General features: G+C 35.5%; 1 protein-coding gene across 6 annotated transcripts in view; it reads right to left on the bottom strand.

Moving 5' to 3' along the window:
• IFT81 (intraflagellar transport 81) overlaps positions 1–15,011 on the bottom strand; it is a 71,220-nt gene that overhangs the window by 33,158 nt on the left and 23,051 nt on the right. For all 6 annotated transcript variants that reach the window (XM_069794758.1, XM_069794760.1, XM_069794761.1 and 3 more), the window contains 6 exons: positions 7,791–7,940; positions 5,758–5,886; positions 4,542–4,631; positions 3,449–3,535; positions 1,789–1,860; positions 1,616–1,701 (listed from right to left, as the gene is read on the bottom strand). In XM_069794758.1, coding sequence (XP_069650859.1) covers positions 1,616–1,701; positions 1,789–1,860; positions 3,449–3,535; positions 4,542–4,631; positions 5,758–5,886; positions 7,791–7,940 — 614 coding nt within the window. The remainder of the gene's footprint in view (positions 1–1,615; positions 1,702–1,788; positions 1,861–3,448; positions 3,536–4,541; positions 4,632–5,757; positions 5,887–7,790; positions 7,941–15,011) is intronic.

Below are 15,011 nucleotides of genomic sequence, written 5' to 3'. Positions count from 1 at the left end.
ACAAATGTAGAAATCTAAGAAGAGGCCTCACATCAAGGAATTATATTGCTGTGGCTTTTTAAAGCCTAAGCAATAAAGCAAACTGTAGGAATGCTGATTGATGCAGACTGTGAGATGGAGAGGAAGCAGGCAGAGCTGATGCCCCCTCTGCACTGAACTAGGAATGATATACTCTGTGGAGATTCCTTGGTACAGTAATGACTACACCTTTAAGAAGACCCAATGCTACTTTCAAAACATCAGAGTGTTTTTCACTCATTCCATTCATTAAAAGATAAACCAAAAAGACCCTTGATCAAACCCAGCAAACATAAATTTTAAAACTACTGTTTTGATAAATATTTTCATGACTGAGAAATACTGTGGTGTGAAAGCCAAAGATGACTTTGTAAAACTAGTGACGACAATTTAAGCTTGTTTATTTTGTCAACAGCTAGGATCTAAGGTTTTTTTTTTTTTTGTCAAAGATAAAACTAGCTGGAAAACAGAATTTCTATTTCATGCAAAATTCTGAAATTTAAAAAAACTAATTACACAGAATAAAAAGCAGGTATTTTGACACTTTCACCAAGTGGAAATTATAAAAGTTTGTTTTGGATTTTCCTGATGTTTCATTTTGATGGGGCTGAACCAGCTTGTTGACTTTATTGCCTGAATTTTGTTTCAACTTTTCTATTGTATTAAAAGACTGAACATATTCAAAATTTTAAACAGGATACTTTTGCAAAAATATTTAGTATGCAGTAAAGTGTAAAAAATCTATATGACATGGTAACATTTAGACTTCTTAGCACAGATAATTAATCCAAAATATCTCATTCTCAGAAAATGTTTCGATCTTTGGCAGGACTGCAACATTTAAAATAGAAAACTACACAAACAAAATGATCAGTTCAATTCATAATCTTTTCTGCTTCTCTCCATACCAGGCAAAGGCAAGGGGTCCTGAAAAAACTGACAGGATGAAGCAACTGTTTTTATATTGGAGTAAATTAAATTGAATGTAAAGATGAAGGTTAGTGTGATGGTGCAGAACAGCATTCATTCTACCTCCAGTAAGAACGACAAACGGGAGCAAACCAAAATCCATTTACGATGAGTATATGCAGTCCTCCATTCCTGTACTGGTAACAGCAATAGCTATTATACTTGAAAGAAGAGTAGAAGATTTGCAAGAAATGGCCAGAATCTGAGGGCAGCATATGGTTGCTCTCTGAGAGGTGGTAGACCTTCTACTCCTGCACGCTGGAGTCTCAAGGGGAAACTTGGCAGAGGTATTATGTCTGGTAGAGCCACACTTCCTGCAGGACCTAGCTGAAGCACAGCTTCTCTGAGCTTGTGCCAACAGGGACTGCAAGTTAAAACCACTATCTGGGGCCTATAATCTCCAGCAGGAAGGGAAAATCTTTTGGTATGTCTGAGACAACTCATAGGTTTACAGCAGTATATACTGGAATTCGAGATGCTTATTTTTAGATTATTATAGTGTTTCTAAATTTAGCAGGTGAAGTCCTCCAGTTCAAATGCCAGTGAGAAAATTCCTAACTTCAACCTCAGTTTATGAATATCCTTCAAGTTTACACAAAGGAAACACAAAACACATTAATACACTTACCGAATTGCCTTTCGTCTCTCCTGTGGATCTGGGGAGACGTATGCCTTCATTTCTTCTTTAGCACGCTGCAGCTGTATTTCTAGATTCTATAAAGAAACATAATTTAAAAAAAAAAATATTATAATTGCTATTTAATTTCACAATGAATAATTTGGTCTCTCTTGTGATCTTACCCTTTTCATGCAGTTAATATAATGGTAGTTGCTTTCTTCCTGAACACACTCCTCAAGAAGTCCTTTCACTTCCTGTAGTACAAGAATGAGATTTCAAAGGACATCGTAACTGAAAGTCCACAGGAGAAGCCCTGAGTTGCTATATAAACCAGGAGAGTCCATAATAGAAACAGGCATAATACTGAATTGATAATTTCTTAAATATTTATATAATTGGGCTTTACAGAAGTCTCTTTTAAAGACACTTGATTTTTTGAGATTTGCAGTTTCAGTCACAGTTAAAGATGTTAAATGATTGTTAATAGGTGTTTATTAATACGACTGACTTCTAAGAGACACTTCACAAGTGCTGCCAAGACTCTTGTTCCTAAGCACATCATAAGTGCTAAATACAGTTGTGAATAAGCATTTCCTGGAACACATCTGCAAAACGTATGTTAAAAGCTACAGACGTGTTAATAGTATGTTAATTAGTAATCGATAATTATGTTGAGGAGTATGGAGAAAGTGGGTTATTCCCATCTCTAAATGGTCCATACCAAAAAACCCTAATAATCCAAGTGGAATTCATGTACCCCAGGTCACACAGCAGTTGTCAACTCAAGCTCCATCACCGTGTGCTTTTCAGACCATCAGCTGGAATACTGAATTCTACTGTTCAACTGCAAGAGTTTGCTGACACTCATGTCCAGCTTAATCAGTGGATGTGATTGTCATCATGTGTTAGAAAATGACTTAGATTTGTGTGCCAAGAAAAAAAGCCTTGATTGCTATTGTAAAATAGTTCTTATGGAAGGTGTACTTCATAGTAGGTTTATCTATGGATTCTTTTATTTTGCTTGGATTAAGCTATACAAAGGTACTTTTAGTACAGGAAAAGAATTATCTATATATCCACCCACACTTTAATTGTACAACTTTTTTATTTTGAAATATATTCCTTATGTGTGCAAGGCCTTGAAAAATCAAGTCCAGACAAAATTCACAGGAGGTGATCTAGTGAGATAAAGCAGATTCATATCAACATATTAATACTGACCCCACCTTAAAGGATTGCGCTGGTTTAAGTACCTTCCCTCCTAAAAGTGCTATAGTTCAAGTAATGCATAAACTACATACACACAAGCTCTTAGCTACACCTGTATGGTTGTATTTTTAAAAAACTGTTGTATGCAAGAATACAGGACAGTCACATTTAATGATGTATCCTTGCCATCAATTTCAGTGCATTAATTATGTATTGGATTGGTTGCTAATTTAATGAATCTGCTAAACAAATATAAAGATTTGTCTTCATAAACTAATCCTCATCTTATGGTCAAATTCTTTTCTAACAGATACTCTCTAGGTCAGAAGGATTTCCAGCAGATGTGTCTTCTTTTACAATATCCTTGCTAATCAAATCTGGACATCAGTGGATGGATTGACATACTGCTGAGTTCATTTGTTGCTATTCAGAAGACGAGATTTGTGTGACTGCAGCTAGTCCACAGCAGCTTCAGGCATGATTTGCGTATTTGTGGATCACCATTGACTCATTTCCACCTGAAGTGGATTTGTACTTTCTGTATCCAGAGGGAAGGCAGGGAAAATACTGTACCATAGTAAATAACAGGTTGCACAGCATTTATTAATATGCATGAACACGCCACCATCTTACCTGTTCCAGTGTAGAGCGATTGCTCTCTAACCCTGCTGCACAACTGTCGTATTGGATTTTTTTTTCATCACATTCTTGAGTTAATTCCTTATGTGAAAAGGGCAAAAGGGTACATAAATGAAATCTTCAATTGACTGACATGTGACATTCAGGCAGACTGTGTTCTTGTTGGTCCCACACACCAACCTCAGCTATTGGCACACTCACAGACACTTACATAAACCTAGCAGGCACACGGGTATTATTACACACGGGGAAGCCACTAGCCTCCGCTCGCATACTGGAGGATCAGCTGTATACACCACAACATAGCATGCAAATTTCCTCTTTACAGCCACATCCACAGCTTTAACATGGTAGGTTAATAGGGCAGTGTTTGTAAGAAGAAAGGAAAAATAATGATAAAAATAGAGATTAAGAAAGGATCAATATACTTGCTACCTATGAAAAGCCAGCTTTATAGTAGTACACAACAAATGCCTTAGCTGGGTTTCATTTGCTGACACTTACTAGAACCATTAAAAATTTTCTGGAAATGTAGTTGATAGATAAATGGATAGCTCTATTTACTTCTATGGCAATGAGCCAACTTACAGCAGCTGTGGACCTGAATTTTTTTTTTTTTCAGCTCTCTATAAAATTTTGAAAACAAATGGATAAATCTGTCATTCCTACAGACTAATATAGGAATTAGATCAATGTATTCAACTATTTGGATATTATTTGCAATCCATTTAAAAAGGAGAGCATTAGTTGAGATCATTAGTGCTGAGATGCAGAAAAACCTTTGAAACCAATTTGAAAACTAACTTTGCTATGGTTTTGAACCATGATTTTTTATATTTTCCCCTGGTGTAGTAATTTTTTTAATTGCTATAATGGACAGCATGATTTTGTGCCTGCACCGTCCGCTTTTACGAATTCCAGTCTTTAACATGTTGCCTGTTGCAAATCACTGTTGACCCATTCTGCTATTTCCAGCTTTCCTTCAAAGTTGATTATGTCCTTGTACAGCACTACAGAGATCCGTAAATTAGACTTATTTGTGATTCTGACTTTATTTACATAGAATGAGAGAAGTGTTTCTACTAACCTGGCACTTTTGACGCAACTGCCTCAGTTCTTTGATAACAGGAGCTAGGCTTGCCTTCTTCTCTGCCACCATAATGTTAAGTTTTTTTACCTGAAAGAGGGACAAAATAATATACATTAACATTATGATACTAATAGTGCATTTATATAATTAGGAATGTGAAAAGAAAGGGAAAGAAATCAAAATACGGAGAGAAAAAATGTGCAATGAAAGCCTGAACTATATATAACATAAGTTCAGGTCTAATTAACGAAGGGAAAGAGCCCATCTTGCAGTGGGGTCATTACCACAAATGAGACAAACTCTGCTCCCATTGTTTCAACTGAGAACATCACAGCGAAGTCCAGAAGACAGCATCTGTGCCAGACACCTAAAGAGCTTAAGGAGTAGGGGAAAATGAAGGAGTTGCTTAGAGGTGGACTGAGAGAAAGGAAGAAATCCTTAAGAAAACAAACAAACAAACCTGCATAGGTTAAATAGAGTTTGAAAATACTAAAACAGAGTCACTTTAAAGTATTTATACTAAAAATTTGAATTTGATCCAGCTTTCTATTTGAGAGTCATTCTGTTTTAATTATACTGCTTTATTTTAAAAGTGCCCTCATGATTTCAGAGAATGCTATTTTGCTTTTTGCTCTTTTATAATATTTTCAAATTAGAAATTCAAGTTCTGTCTTGCTTCTATGGCTATGTGGGAAGTTAAATTAAACATGACATTTCTAAGCGCAACTGAAAATTAGGGTATAGAGAAAAAGACAAGATATTTAGCTCTTTAGACATATTAAGTATTTTTTAACAAATGCTTAACTCCAGTGATTTATAAATATTTTAGAAAAAGATTCAGTTAAAGATTCAAACCATTTGTCTCTTTCAAATAATGTGCGAGAACAAATATGAAACCACTTCTGAAATAAAAAAAAGTAAAACACCAAAGATGACAAGACTTGATATCCCTTATGTTTCTGAAGGGGAGGAAAGTAGGATTTATTTGTAGGATTTATTTTTTTTATAATTCTAAATTAAAAGAAATGCACATTTTAGTAAACTTTTTCAAGATTACCTGTGCAGATGTATACTGTTTGAAATTTTTTTATTATATAAACATAGATTAAAAGAAAATTAAAACCCCAAACAAAAATATTAAACTTGGTTTCTATGCTGAGGAACCAGATGATACTCAAATTAAGGAAATACAATAGTTTAAGACAAAAATCACCATTTCAGACATGTTATCTAGTGTCCGGCCTTTCTTTTCATCCATTTCACTCTTTACTGCAGATACTCTTTCCAGCTCCTCCTGGGTGTAACTATATCCAGAAATACCTTTCTTGTCTTCAATAGCTTGCTGCAGACACAAAAAATAAATGCTGAGTGTGAGTTCATTAATCAAGTAACATAGCAAATTCCTTCATAGAGCCAAAATATTGTAAGAAAGCGGAAAAGATAAGTACTGTAGTCAATTTATTTTAAAAGTGATTAATAATCTATCTGCCAGAAAAACTAACTTTTTATCTAGTGCCTGTACAGTAGGATAATGACAGCTTTCTGTAAATACACTATTTGGTCATCCAATGCCCAGTGAAATTACCAGAAAGTTTCCACAAAGTGAAGTGGTCTTTAGGTCAGGCTCTGAAGAGGTTCAATGTGTAAAATCCAGATGCTTAATCTGAAGATGTAGCTAACTTATTTTTTAAACAGGTCAAGTAAATCTAAGTTAATTATTGTATTCGTTATAGTAATACTAATACCATCTTACCAAATTCTAGCATTATATTACATAAACTTTACATTTAATTATATGTTGATGTAATGGTCTTTAGCAATGCTTGCTTATTAAGTATGTAAGGAGGGTATTTGCTGAAATCTGAAAGCTAAGCGTTGATTTACGTATGCACAATTTGTTAAAATGCAAAACATTCCTTCTTAAAAATGCCATGTGTCTATGAACTCCAAGTCCATTATCCTCAAAAACCTTTTACAACCATATGTTTAAGAAAAGATTTAACTCTACTAATAGCTACTGCTACCATCATGGGAGCATTTTGTAGACTTTAACAGCAGTGTGTTGTTTGACAGGGCTTGAAAAAGTATATTTGATTCTATGGGTGGTAAGAACTTGATGAAGTCAAAGCTCTGTAGTTTTACTGCAAGGTAGTTTAGAAAAGGTCAGACTTGAATGAGAATATACTGTTGACCATGTGTAGCCATTTCACAAAAAAACTTCTAGCGCTTTGTCTCTGCTGTGATTTTCCTGTGAGATGACTAGTGTACCTTAGTTATCCTGCTATAAATAAACGTTCGTGTTTCTTCACCTTCCTTCTAGCTGAGGAGCAATCACCAGAAAAAGCTCTGATCCTACTACTTAGGTGCTTCTTTCTACCCAGGTAGCAGTTCTGGTTTTATTTTTAATTAAACAATGAATGCCCTACTGAAATAGCATGACATCATCCACTGCATCTATGGGAGTATCTTTCCAAAGTCTATCCCATGTATTTTCACACTTCCAATTTTCTTTTAATAAGGTAAATACCTTTATGTTTAAAAATGCAAAATATGTACATTTAACAAACCAGATATAGATGAAACACAATATTTTGATAACAAGACTACTGGTATTGGAAGAAAATACTACAGCAGTAGTACTGCATTTGGGATGCATGTATATTCCCTGAATGCTTAGTTATGCATAGCAGAAATCTTTCTCCTGCTATTCTGGTTTAGAAAAAACATTCATCTGGTTTTAAATTTTTCACTGACTGCGAAATGCATTTTCTTCTAAATATTCTGGGGTTAGAACATTTCCTTCCTGTCCACTCTTTTTTTAAATACTATTCCTATATTTTTTGCAGCAGTAACTTGAGTCCTGCTTGCTGCTGATAATTTTCAAAGCCCTTACTATGTATGTGGATACCAAAAACTAATTTAAGAAACCAGCCTTGCTGTAACAGGAGTTAGTGAAGATTTACCATTGACTTTAAAATGCAGGGTCAAGCCCCTCAGTCTAAAAAGAAACTGCACAACAGTCCTGACTGCCTGTAAGAAACAGTTGCTGAACATGAAGTACAGAAGCTTAGCATAATCAACAAACAAAAATAAATTTTATACCGTAATGACTCTCTTACTAATGACAGCAGGAGAGCTGAGGATGATATACATTAGAATCTAACAAAACAACATTCATCTTATTATATAGCTATTATCAGGGAAAGAAGGGTGATGGACTGTGGGAGCAGTAAATGCTTGTATTACCAACTGCTGCTGAATAGCCTCGTGGCGCTGTTTTAGAAGTTCTTCTGTCCTCTGGAGGATACCATACTCAGCTGTAATTTCTGCTATTTCCAGTCGCTTCTTTTTATAAAATGTGTTCTTGCTCCGGAGCTTATTAACATAGTGTTTAAACTGGAAAGACAGAGAACAGAAATATCATTTAACTTAAAGCAAAAAAGGGCCTTATCACAGACTGTTGCTATATAAATGTAATTATCCTATTTGGACTGCATATTGAAGATTAAGTGTTTAGAACAGAGAACTGGAATTCAGGATTCCCAGGGTCTATTTATTTTCAGCTCTGCATTTGTTCACTGAGTGAGATCAAGAAAACCAGCTCTATTGCTTTCTGTCCCAGCTCACTCATTTGTAATAGTGAGATCATTCAGTTCTGCTTACCACCATTTGACAGTTGGAAAAGTAATTACTCTTTGCAAAATGTTGTGAGAATCATGGATAATAAAAAAATGTTAATGTAATAGTAATTTGCACTTGCAACAGAGCACCACATCAGCAGTGTGTAACCCCAAAGAGCTCTGCAGACTAAGAAACATGATGAGAAAGTGCAGAAAAACTGGAACAGAAGAGGGCCTGGGAAAAGACCATCTTTCTTTTTAAATGCTAGTTCTCAATAGTTAAATTTTGTTGTTCTCTTTTCTTGACTCTTGCAGACCTAAACGGTATCACTGGCTAAGTTTGTAAAACCAGGAAAATAAAAGCAGAGTCCCTACACAGAAGCAGAGAAGTGCAGTATCTATTTCACTCAAAATCTAAAAATGGAGAATTTATATTTTTATTAAAGACTAAGTAAAATAATACATATCCTCACAGATCAACAGCCTTAGCTAATTTACATCTGAATCCATGTGTGCTCAATTTGTAACACGTATGAAATACCAGGTGTTGAAACAAACATGTAATATTTTTCTTTGCCTTAATGTTTTCCATCTGTCAGACAGGCTTAGCTCTTATTCTAATATTTTATGCGAGAGCTATAAGGCAAATGCCAGTCACAGCTCAAAAATGCATTCAGATCCAGAGATGGAAAGCAAATAAAATTTATTAGAGTAAATGATGTAAGAACAGGCTTCAGAATGTTCCTTAATGAGGAGGGCTTCAGCATCTGCAGAGTGAGCATAAAACAGGCAGCCCCGAGGAGAAAATATAGTCCCACTATCACTGATACAAGTTTAAAACTCAAACATAAAAGAACTTAGATTTTGAAATTTACATGAATTTTTCTTTTTGCAAAATTATGCCTCTCCCTTCTAAAGTATAAATCCAAAAAACCAATGTGACCACAGCCTAAGAACCCCCAGAGTAACTGTATGTTCTATAAAAAGTGTCCTGGGCAAAATGCCCAAAATGAAATCAACCCTGTTCATCTGCCATCCTGTGCAATATCTAGGCCAAAGCTGCTTCTCTCTTGCTATGCTCCAGAACTATTTTTAAAGCCAAAAGCTATAAACGTTTTTGGTGAAAGAACAAACCCACAAATTACTCAATGTGCTCTATGCAGATTGGACTATGTGTGGCTTTGGAATACCATTTTACATTGTGCGTACTACCTAGGACAAGGATAGACAAGGTCACCTAAGCCACAGCACTGCACAGCGGAGGCAGTTCTGTTACTGTCATACTGTCTTTGTTATATTACTGGCACACTTAATATAGTATTACCAGAATTAATTATTTTTCATAGCAAATTCAAGTATATCCTCCTAGTTAATACAAAAGGCTTTTTTTTTTAATTGCTTAGACAATACCAAGTTATCTGTGATTTTCAAGAGATTATAAAAGTATAAATACAATCTCCAATTAACTGAGGAAAATTTAAGGGAAGCACAGTTGTATGTCTTGATCGAGTAGTTCCTGAGATATTTCATTTGACCAGTGGAATATAGTAAAGAACTATGTAAAGGATTAAACTTACTTAATATGTGACCACATACAGCTATCAAATCTGAACGATTTTCTGTCAGTTTATCCCAGGATGAAAAGCAAACTATTATCCACTTCTATAGCTACTTTTAAGGTCTTGAAAATAGCTCAAGTGGGAGGTAAAGTATTTGCATATTCAATATTCAAGGCATAATGTATTTCACAATGGAAGTCAAAGAATCTTGCTGATTAAAGAACTGATTCTACCTATGTTCTATTATTAGTTGATTAAGTTAGGACTAGATAATAAAAATTTCATCCAAAACAAACTACAGGTTATTTATATTGACATGCAAAAGCTATCCATTTTAGGAGATGAATGTTTATCTTTTATCACAATCTTTGGCTTTTTAAAAGCAAACTTAACCTTTCACATAGCTTTTATTGCAGCAAACAAGGTAAAACAAGATATAAACAACTGTAGCAAAATGATAATATATGTAGAAAATCAATCAATAGTTAGGCAGAATTTTCAAAAGACTTCACCTACTCCAAAGGCAGCACAGATCAGCCCCTCAAAATCTCACTAACTGAAGGCTTCTTTAGATCCAGGGCCAAATTCAGAGCTGGAGTTACTAGATTTGACTACACTTCAATCAGCAGCTTGTAGGGGTCTTATAGCAAAATTAGGTTTCTTCAGCCTAAAAGTTGAGAATCATTCCGTAGGTTTCCAAAAATTGAAAATAAGCTTCTTGTAAAATACTAGTGCTTTCACTTGTGTAAGCATAACTTCTGAACCTTTATACATCTCACGCTCCCATCTATATGTAGATGAAAAATCAAGCCCTTAAAATGCTATAAAACATTGTATTTTACTGCCATAAAAGGTCTTTTAAATAATTTGAATAGGTCACAAAAGAATAACATTGTCTAGCCATATCACTTCAAAGTTAACTAACCAAAAGGAATCAATTTTTGTGCAGCAGCATTTTCCCATAGACCAGGTCAACCACTCCCTGCGTAGAAACTCAGCAGGCTCAACCTACAGAATTCCCATGGATCTGTCAGTACCCACAGTGATGTGCCATTCAAGGCTATGTCCACTAGTAAGCTTTTCTTTCTCAAGCAACTTAACACAAATAGTTATTTAAGCTTCAAAGATTAAATGACTGGACAAGAACCAAATGCTGGCACTGAGTTAGCAGTTAAAGTAAACAAGCCTGGAAACCCATGTTTGCTAGCGGAGTCAGAGCCCCCTGAGATATAAAAACGATCCAAATGAAAGCAAAGAAAGATTATGCTTTTTGACTTGGCTATTTTTATGGGTGACTGTAACCTAACAAGCGTGGAATCTAGATTATGAAATAGAGTGAATGAAAACAGGACTTTGACCTCTCATGTAATGTCCTGCAGCATGCAGGTATCGAGCATCCCTAGGCAGCTTTCCTGTATTATGTTCCATTTTTATTGAAAGAATCCAGCAATGCTAGTACTTTATGCTTCTCCACTTACTACAATCTGAAAGAGATCACCATCACCAGATTAAGTCTTACCACACTTTTGTGAAGTAATTAGGTATTACGACAATTCTAAATATGACAAAATCGAACCATGGCTATTAAAATGGCTTCTTCAGGACCATGCAGAGTCTGGAAGGTTACCCCCCCCCCCCAGGAAAGAACATAAGCATGTTGACCACATGCTTCAGTGCACTGCTGAACTGGGATCAAAGCCCAGTCCCTCTAATGCTTAGTCTTATGCTTTCACTATAAGCCCATCATTTTGTCTCCTTAAAACTAACATTTGCCCCATGTGAAGTTTTCATAAGGTTCTTATTCTAAGATTATCATTAAAGGAGAAAATAGATAAGCTTGTTTTCAGAAAAGAACAAATCCCAGATTAATCCCTCAATTTTGAGTCAAATCTTTAAAAATAGTATTTGCTGGATTACTGTATCAATTTGATTGTGTTATAGTAATCAAAATATTCTTCATACAAAAGTACTACAGAAAATAAAGTATTAACTGTAAAAAAAATTCTTTCTGAAAAGCATAATCTAAACAAGGTTCCAAATAAACTGTTTTGTTAATACAATTATTTGTATAAGCACAATAATTGCAGAAAATCTTAGCTGACTATCTCTATTTTTATTAAGACTTGAGAACAGATGTTTTAATTTTCTAACTAGACCAATTAATGGGATACAGGCTGTCCAAAGTATTAAAATTCAGTTAGGAAAGTTCCTGATCATGACAGATTTTCAGTACTTTTTCCAAAGAGCCTCTAAATTTAAGCTAGTACAGCCACTGTGGGATATAGTTAATAACTCATACATAGAAGGACAAACTTCTAGAAGATACGAGCAGTATTATCTCAATCTGTTAAAACGGAAGTATCCTACAGCCTGCTCATTGGACAGATCAATCAGGAAAATTCTTCATTAGCATTAAGTAGGATATCTCTTCTAGGAGTACTTGCTTCTGGTCGGGAAAGAAGTATTAAAGTAGCCATTACTAATAATTTGGATCAATCAGAATATTTATAATGAAAAATTATTTTCAGTTATTACTGAAAATGCACAGATCAATAAAATTGATGATTTATTCATGCCAGTGGGTGCTGAAAGAGCATCCAGTTCAGTTCAGTTTTGTCTGAATCACTGCATACATTTGGCTTAAATTATGGTTAACTTCTTACAACAAAAAGCTTCTGGCTTCTGTAAGAATCCTACAGATTTGCCACTTTTGTTCTCACAACTTGACTACCAGCTACTCTCCTATTTTCGTGTGTAAGGAGCCTTTGACAGACAGAAATATAACTGTACCTAGAACCTTAGTGAAAAGTTGAGAGAAAGACAGCAAACTGATAGGATAATATAGGCTGGATCCTCACTTAAACCACTTCATGTTTGAGTTGTGAGCTCCTTTATAGCTATTCTCTTAGAAATCCATCCACCTAGTTTGGAGCTTGGTAACTGTTCTGGTGGATTCAGATGGACCTGACGGTTTTAGAGGAAAAGTGACAAGATCTATGGTCCAAGACTGACTGTTTTCTTTGTTTGCATATTGAAACATTTTTTTATATTGTTTTACCAGGGGGCAGGTAGGCATGGATGAGCATTTGTATGAAAAAAATTAAACTCCTTACATAAATGAATATGCAAACCTCAAATATATGTTAACAAGCTGACAGAACTTTCTATGCCACGTTCTCAAAAACATATTCATTTCAACTACTGTAGCTAATCACAGCTATGATACTATTCTATTCTGATACCTTAGGAAAGTCTAGGTTCTTGGGGCCCTATGCTGAACTCTGAAAAGTACAATGCATTGTGTAAAGAGCTAAAAATATCACAGCTTTACCTAGGATCACTTGTAATTGAACCATCTAGCCTTCTAAGTGTCAACATTTGATTCCCTAATTTTCAGGATCTGACAGCTGCAGCTAGGAGCCTGCCAACTGCCCCATGCTCATTGTACTTCGTTTGAAGTACTTAAAAAGATTTCATAATCCCTGAAGCAGACAACTTATTCCTACCTTTTTGTGCTCGATGTAAATGAGTTGGTTATTCCCTGCTCTTTCTTCTAAGTTGTATCTAGGTGTACAACCTCTCCAACCAACTGGAATGCTCTCACATTCCTTTTTATGATTAGAGGAGAAGGCAAAACACTAGCACCTAAAAACTTAAGCCAGGATTGACCTTTTGCTGAATGAAGTGCTAAGAAGACTTCAACTGGAGATCCAAATACTGGTACGGGAGCACAAGCTAGGAAGGCACTGATTCTTTGATTGCCAAGCCTTGTGAGTGCCATGATATGAGAGGATACAGCAAAGCCAGACAAAGAGAAGGTGAGAAATACTGGGTATAGGAGAAAAATAATTCTTTAACTGTAGCATTTATAGGTTAAACATGGCAGTATTAAAAGCCTGTTTTAAACTTAACACAGCAAAACTATTTGTTAAAACCCCCTCTTTCTTCCGTTTTGAAAATGGAGGAACTAAATGTAAAATGTGTGTGATTTCAACAAGAAAGCATAAGGATGCTCTCGGTTGTCAGAGAGTGCAGAGTGAAGGTTGAATGGACAACCTCTTTCTGTCCCCGTTGGACACACGTATTGCAACAGTGACTCACCGCTACTACATTAATCAAGCTTTCCTTCTGTATTGGCTCCAAGCTGGAGTAACAGAGCACTGAATCAGAAAACACAAATTTAAAAGCATAACATATCAGAAACAAATCTATACCAAAAGGTTGTCTGGTGAGTGATGAACTGAGACTTTTACTGATGAGAGATAACCTATTCACTTCACTTTTGCTTCATCACCTCTTCCCTGCCAACTTATTTATCTCATCTATCAGTCCTGTCTTCTCACAACCTAGACTCTGAAGCAGGACTACTTCTATAAAATACGTTTGCAATGTACTTTAAGAAGATACAAAGACCATAGTACCAAGGTCCCATGCAGCATTTTTGGCAGCAGACATTTACAAAAGAATTCAATATCAATACCTCCATTTTCCAGATGAGGAAACTGCAACCTTTGAAAAAGAAACTGTCAAAATCATCAAGAATTCAAATCCTTTCCTAGTTTTTAGCCATAGGAAACACCCTTTTTACTGCTTTACACTGGTGCCCATGAGTACCACTATGGTGTATCTAATGAAGTAATAAACAAGAACAGGACATGGACTGTATAATACTGGCTTCCTTGGGCCAATGTGCAGAAAGTATTTTACAAAACAGGAAATGCTTCTTACGAAAAGACAAACACTTCTTATTTTAAGCTGATGGTTTTGTCCAAAGTGCTCAGCCATTTATTCTTCACTCCTCAAAATGAAGACTTGAAAAGGTTTAAAATGGCAAAAGCAGAATATATTTGAACAAAAGGAATGCAGGTTATGTTCAGAATAGGTCTTGCCTTTTTTTCTGTCTTGAACCTCTTCCTTGTGTCAGACAATTAACTTGAATTTTTCATTATTAAGAGTCTTACGAGGTTCTGTAACCATGTTTCCCTCCTATCCAGCTCTCCTTGAATTACTATGGATCAGAGTATGTTGTCCCCCTCAAGAACAGGCACAACATGAATTACTTCTCACCTTACAGTGCATTTACAGATAATGTAAAACATGTGTTGCTGTCTTGGTAATGCATTCTTGTTGATTAATTAAACACTTCTATCCCATCACATGTCATGGAACACAGATTGTCTTTCTTCTGTTTTTATTTTTATTTAAAAAGCTGTCAAAGACTTTAGCAACATGCCATGACCACTGGGGTTAAAAACCTTGTAGTGGAGGGAAATCTAATGCAGTGGTGG

This window comes from Haliaeetus albicilla, chromosome 10 (genome assembly GCF_947461875.1).
Source record: "Haliaeetus albicilla chromosome 10, bHalAlb1.1, whole genome shotgun sequence".
Classification (NCBI taxonomy): Eukaryota; Metazoa; Chordata; class Aves; order Accipitriformes; family Accipitridae; genus Haliaeetus; species Haliaeetus albicilla.
This window is presented reverse-complemented; position numbering and strand designations above follow the sequence as displayed.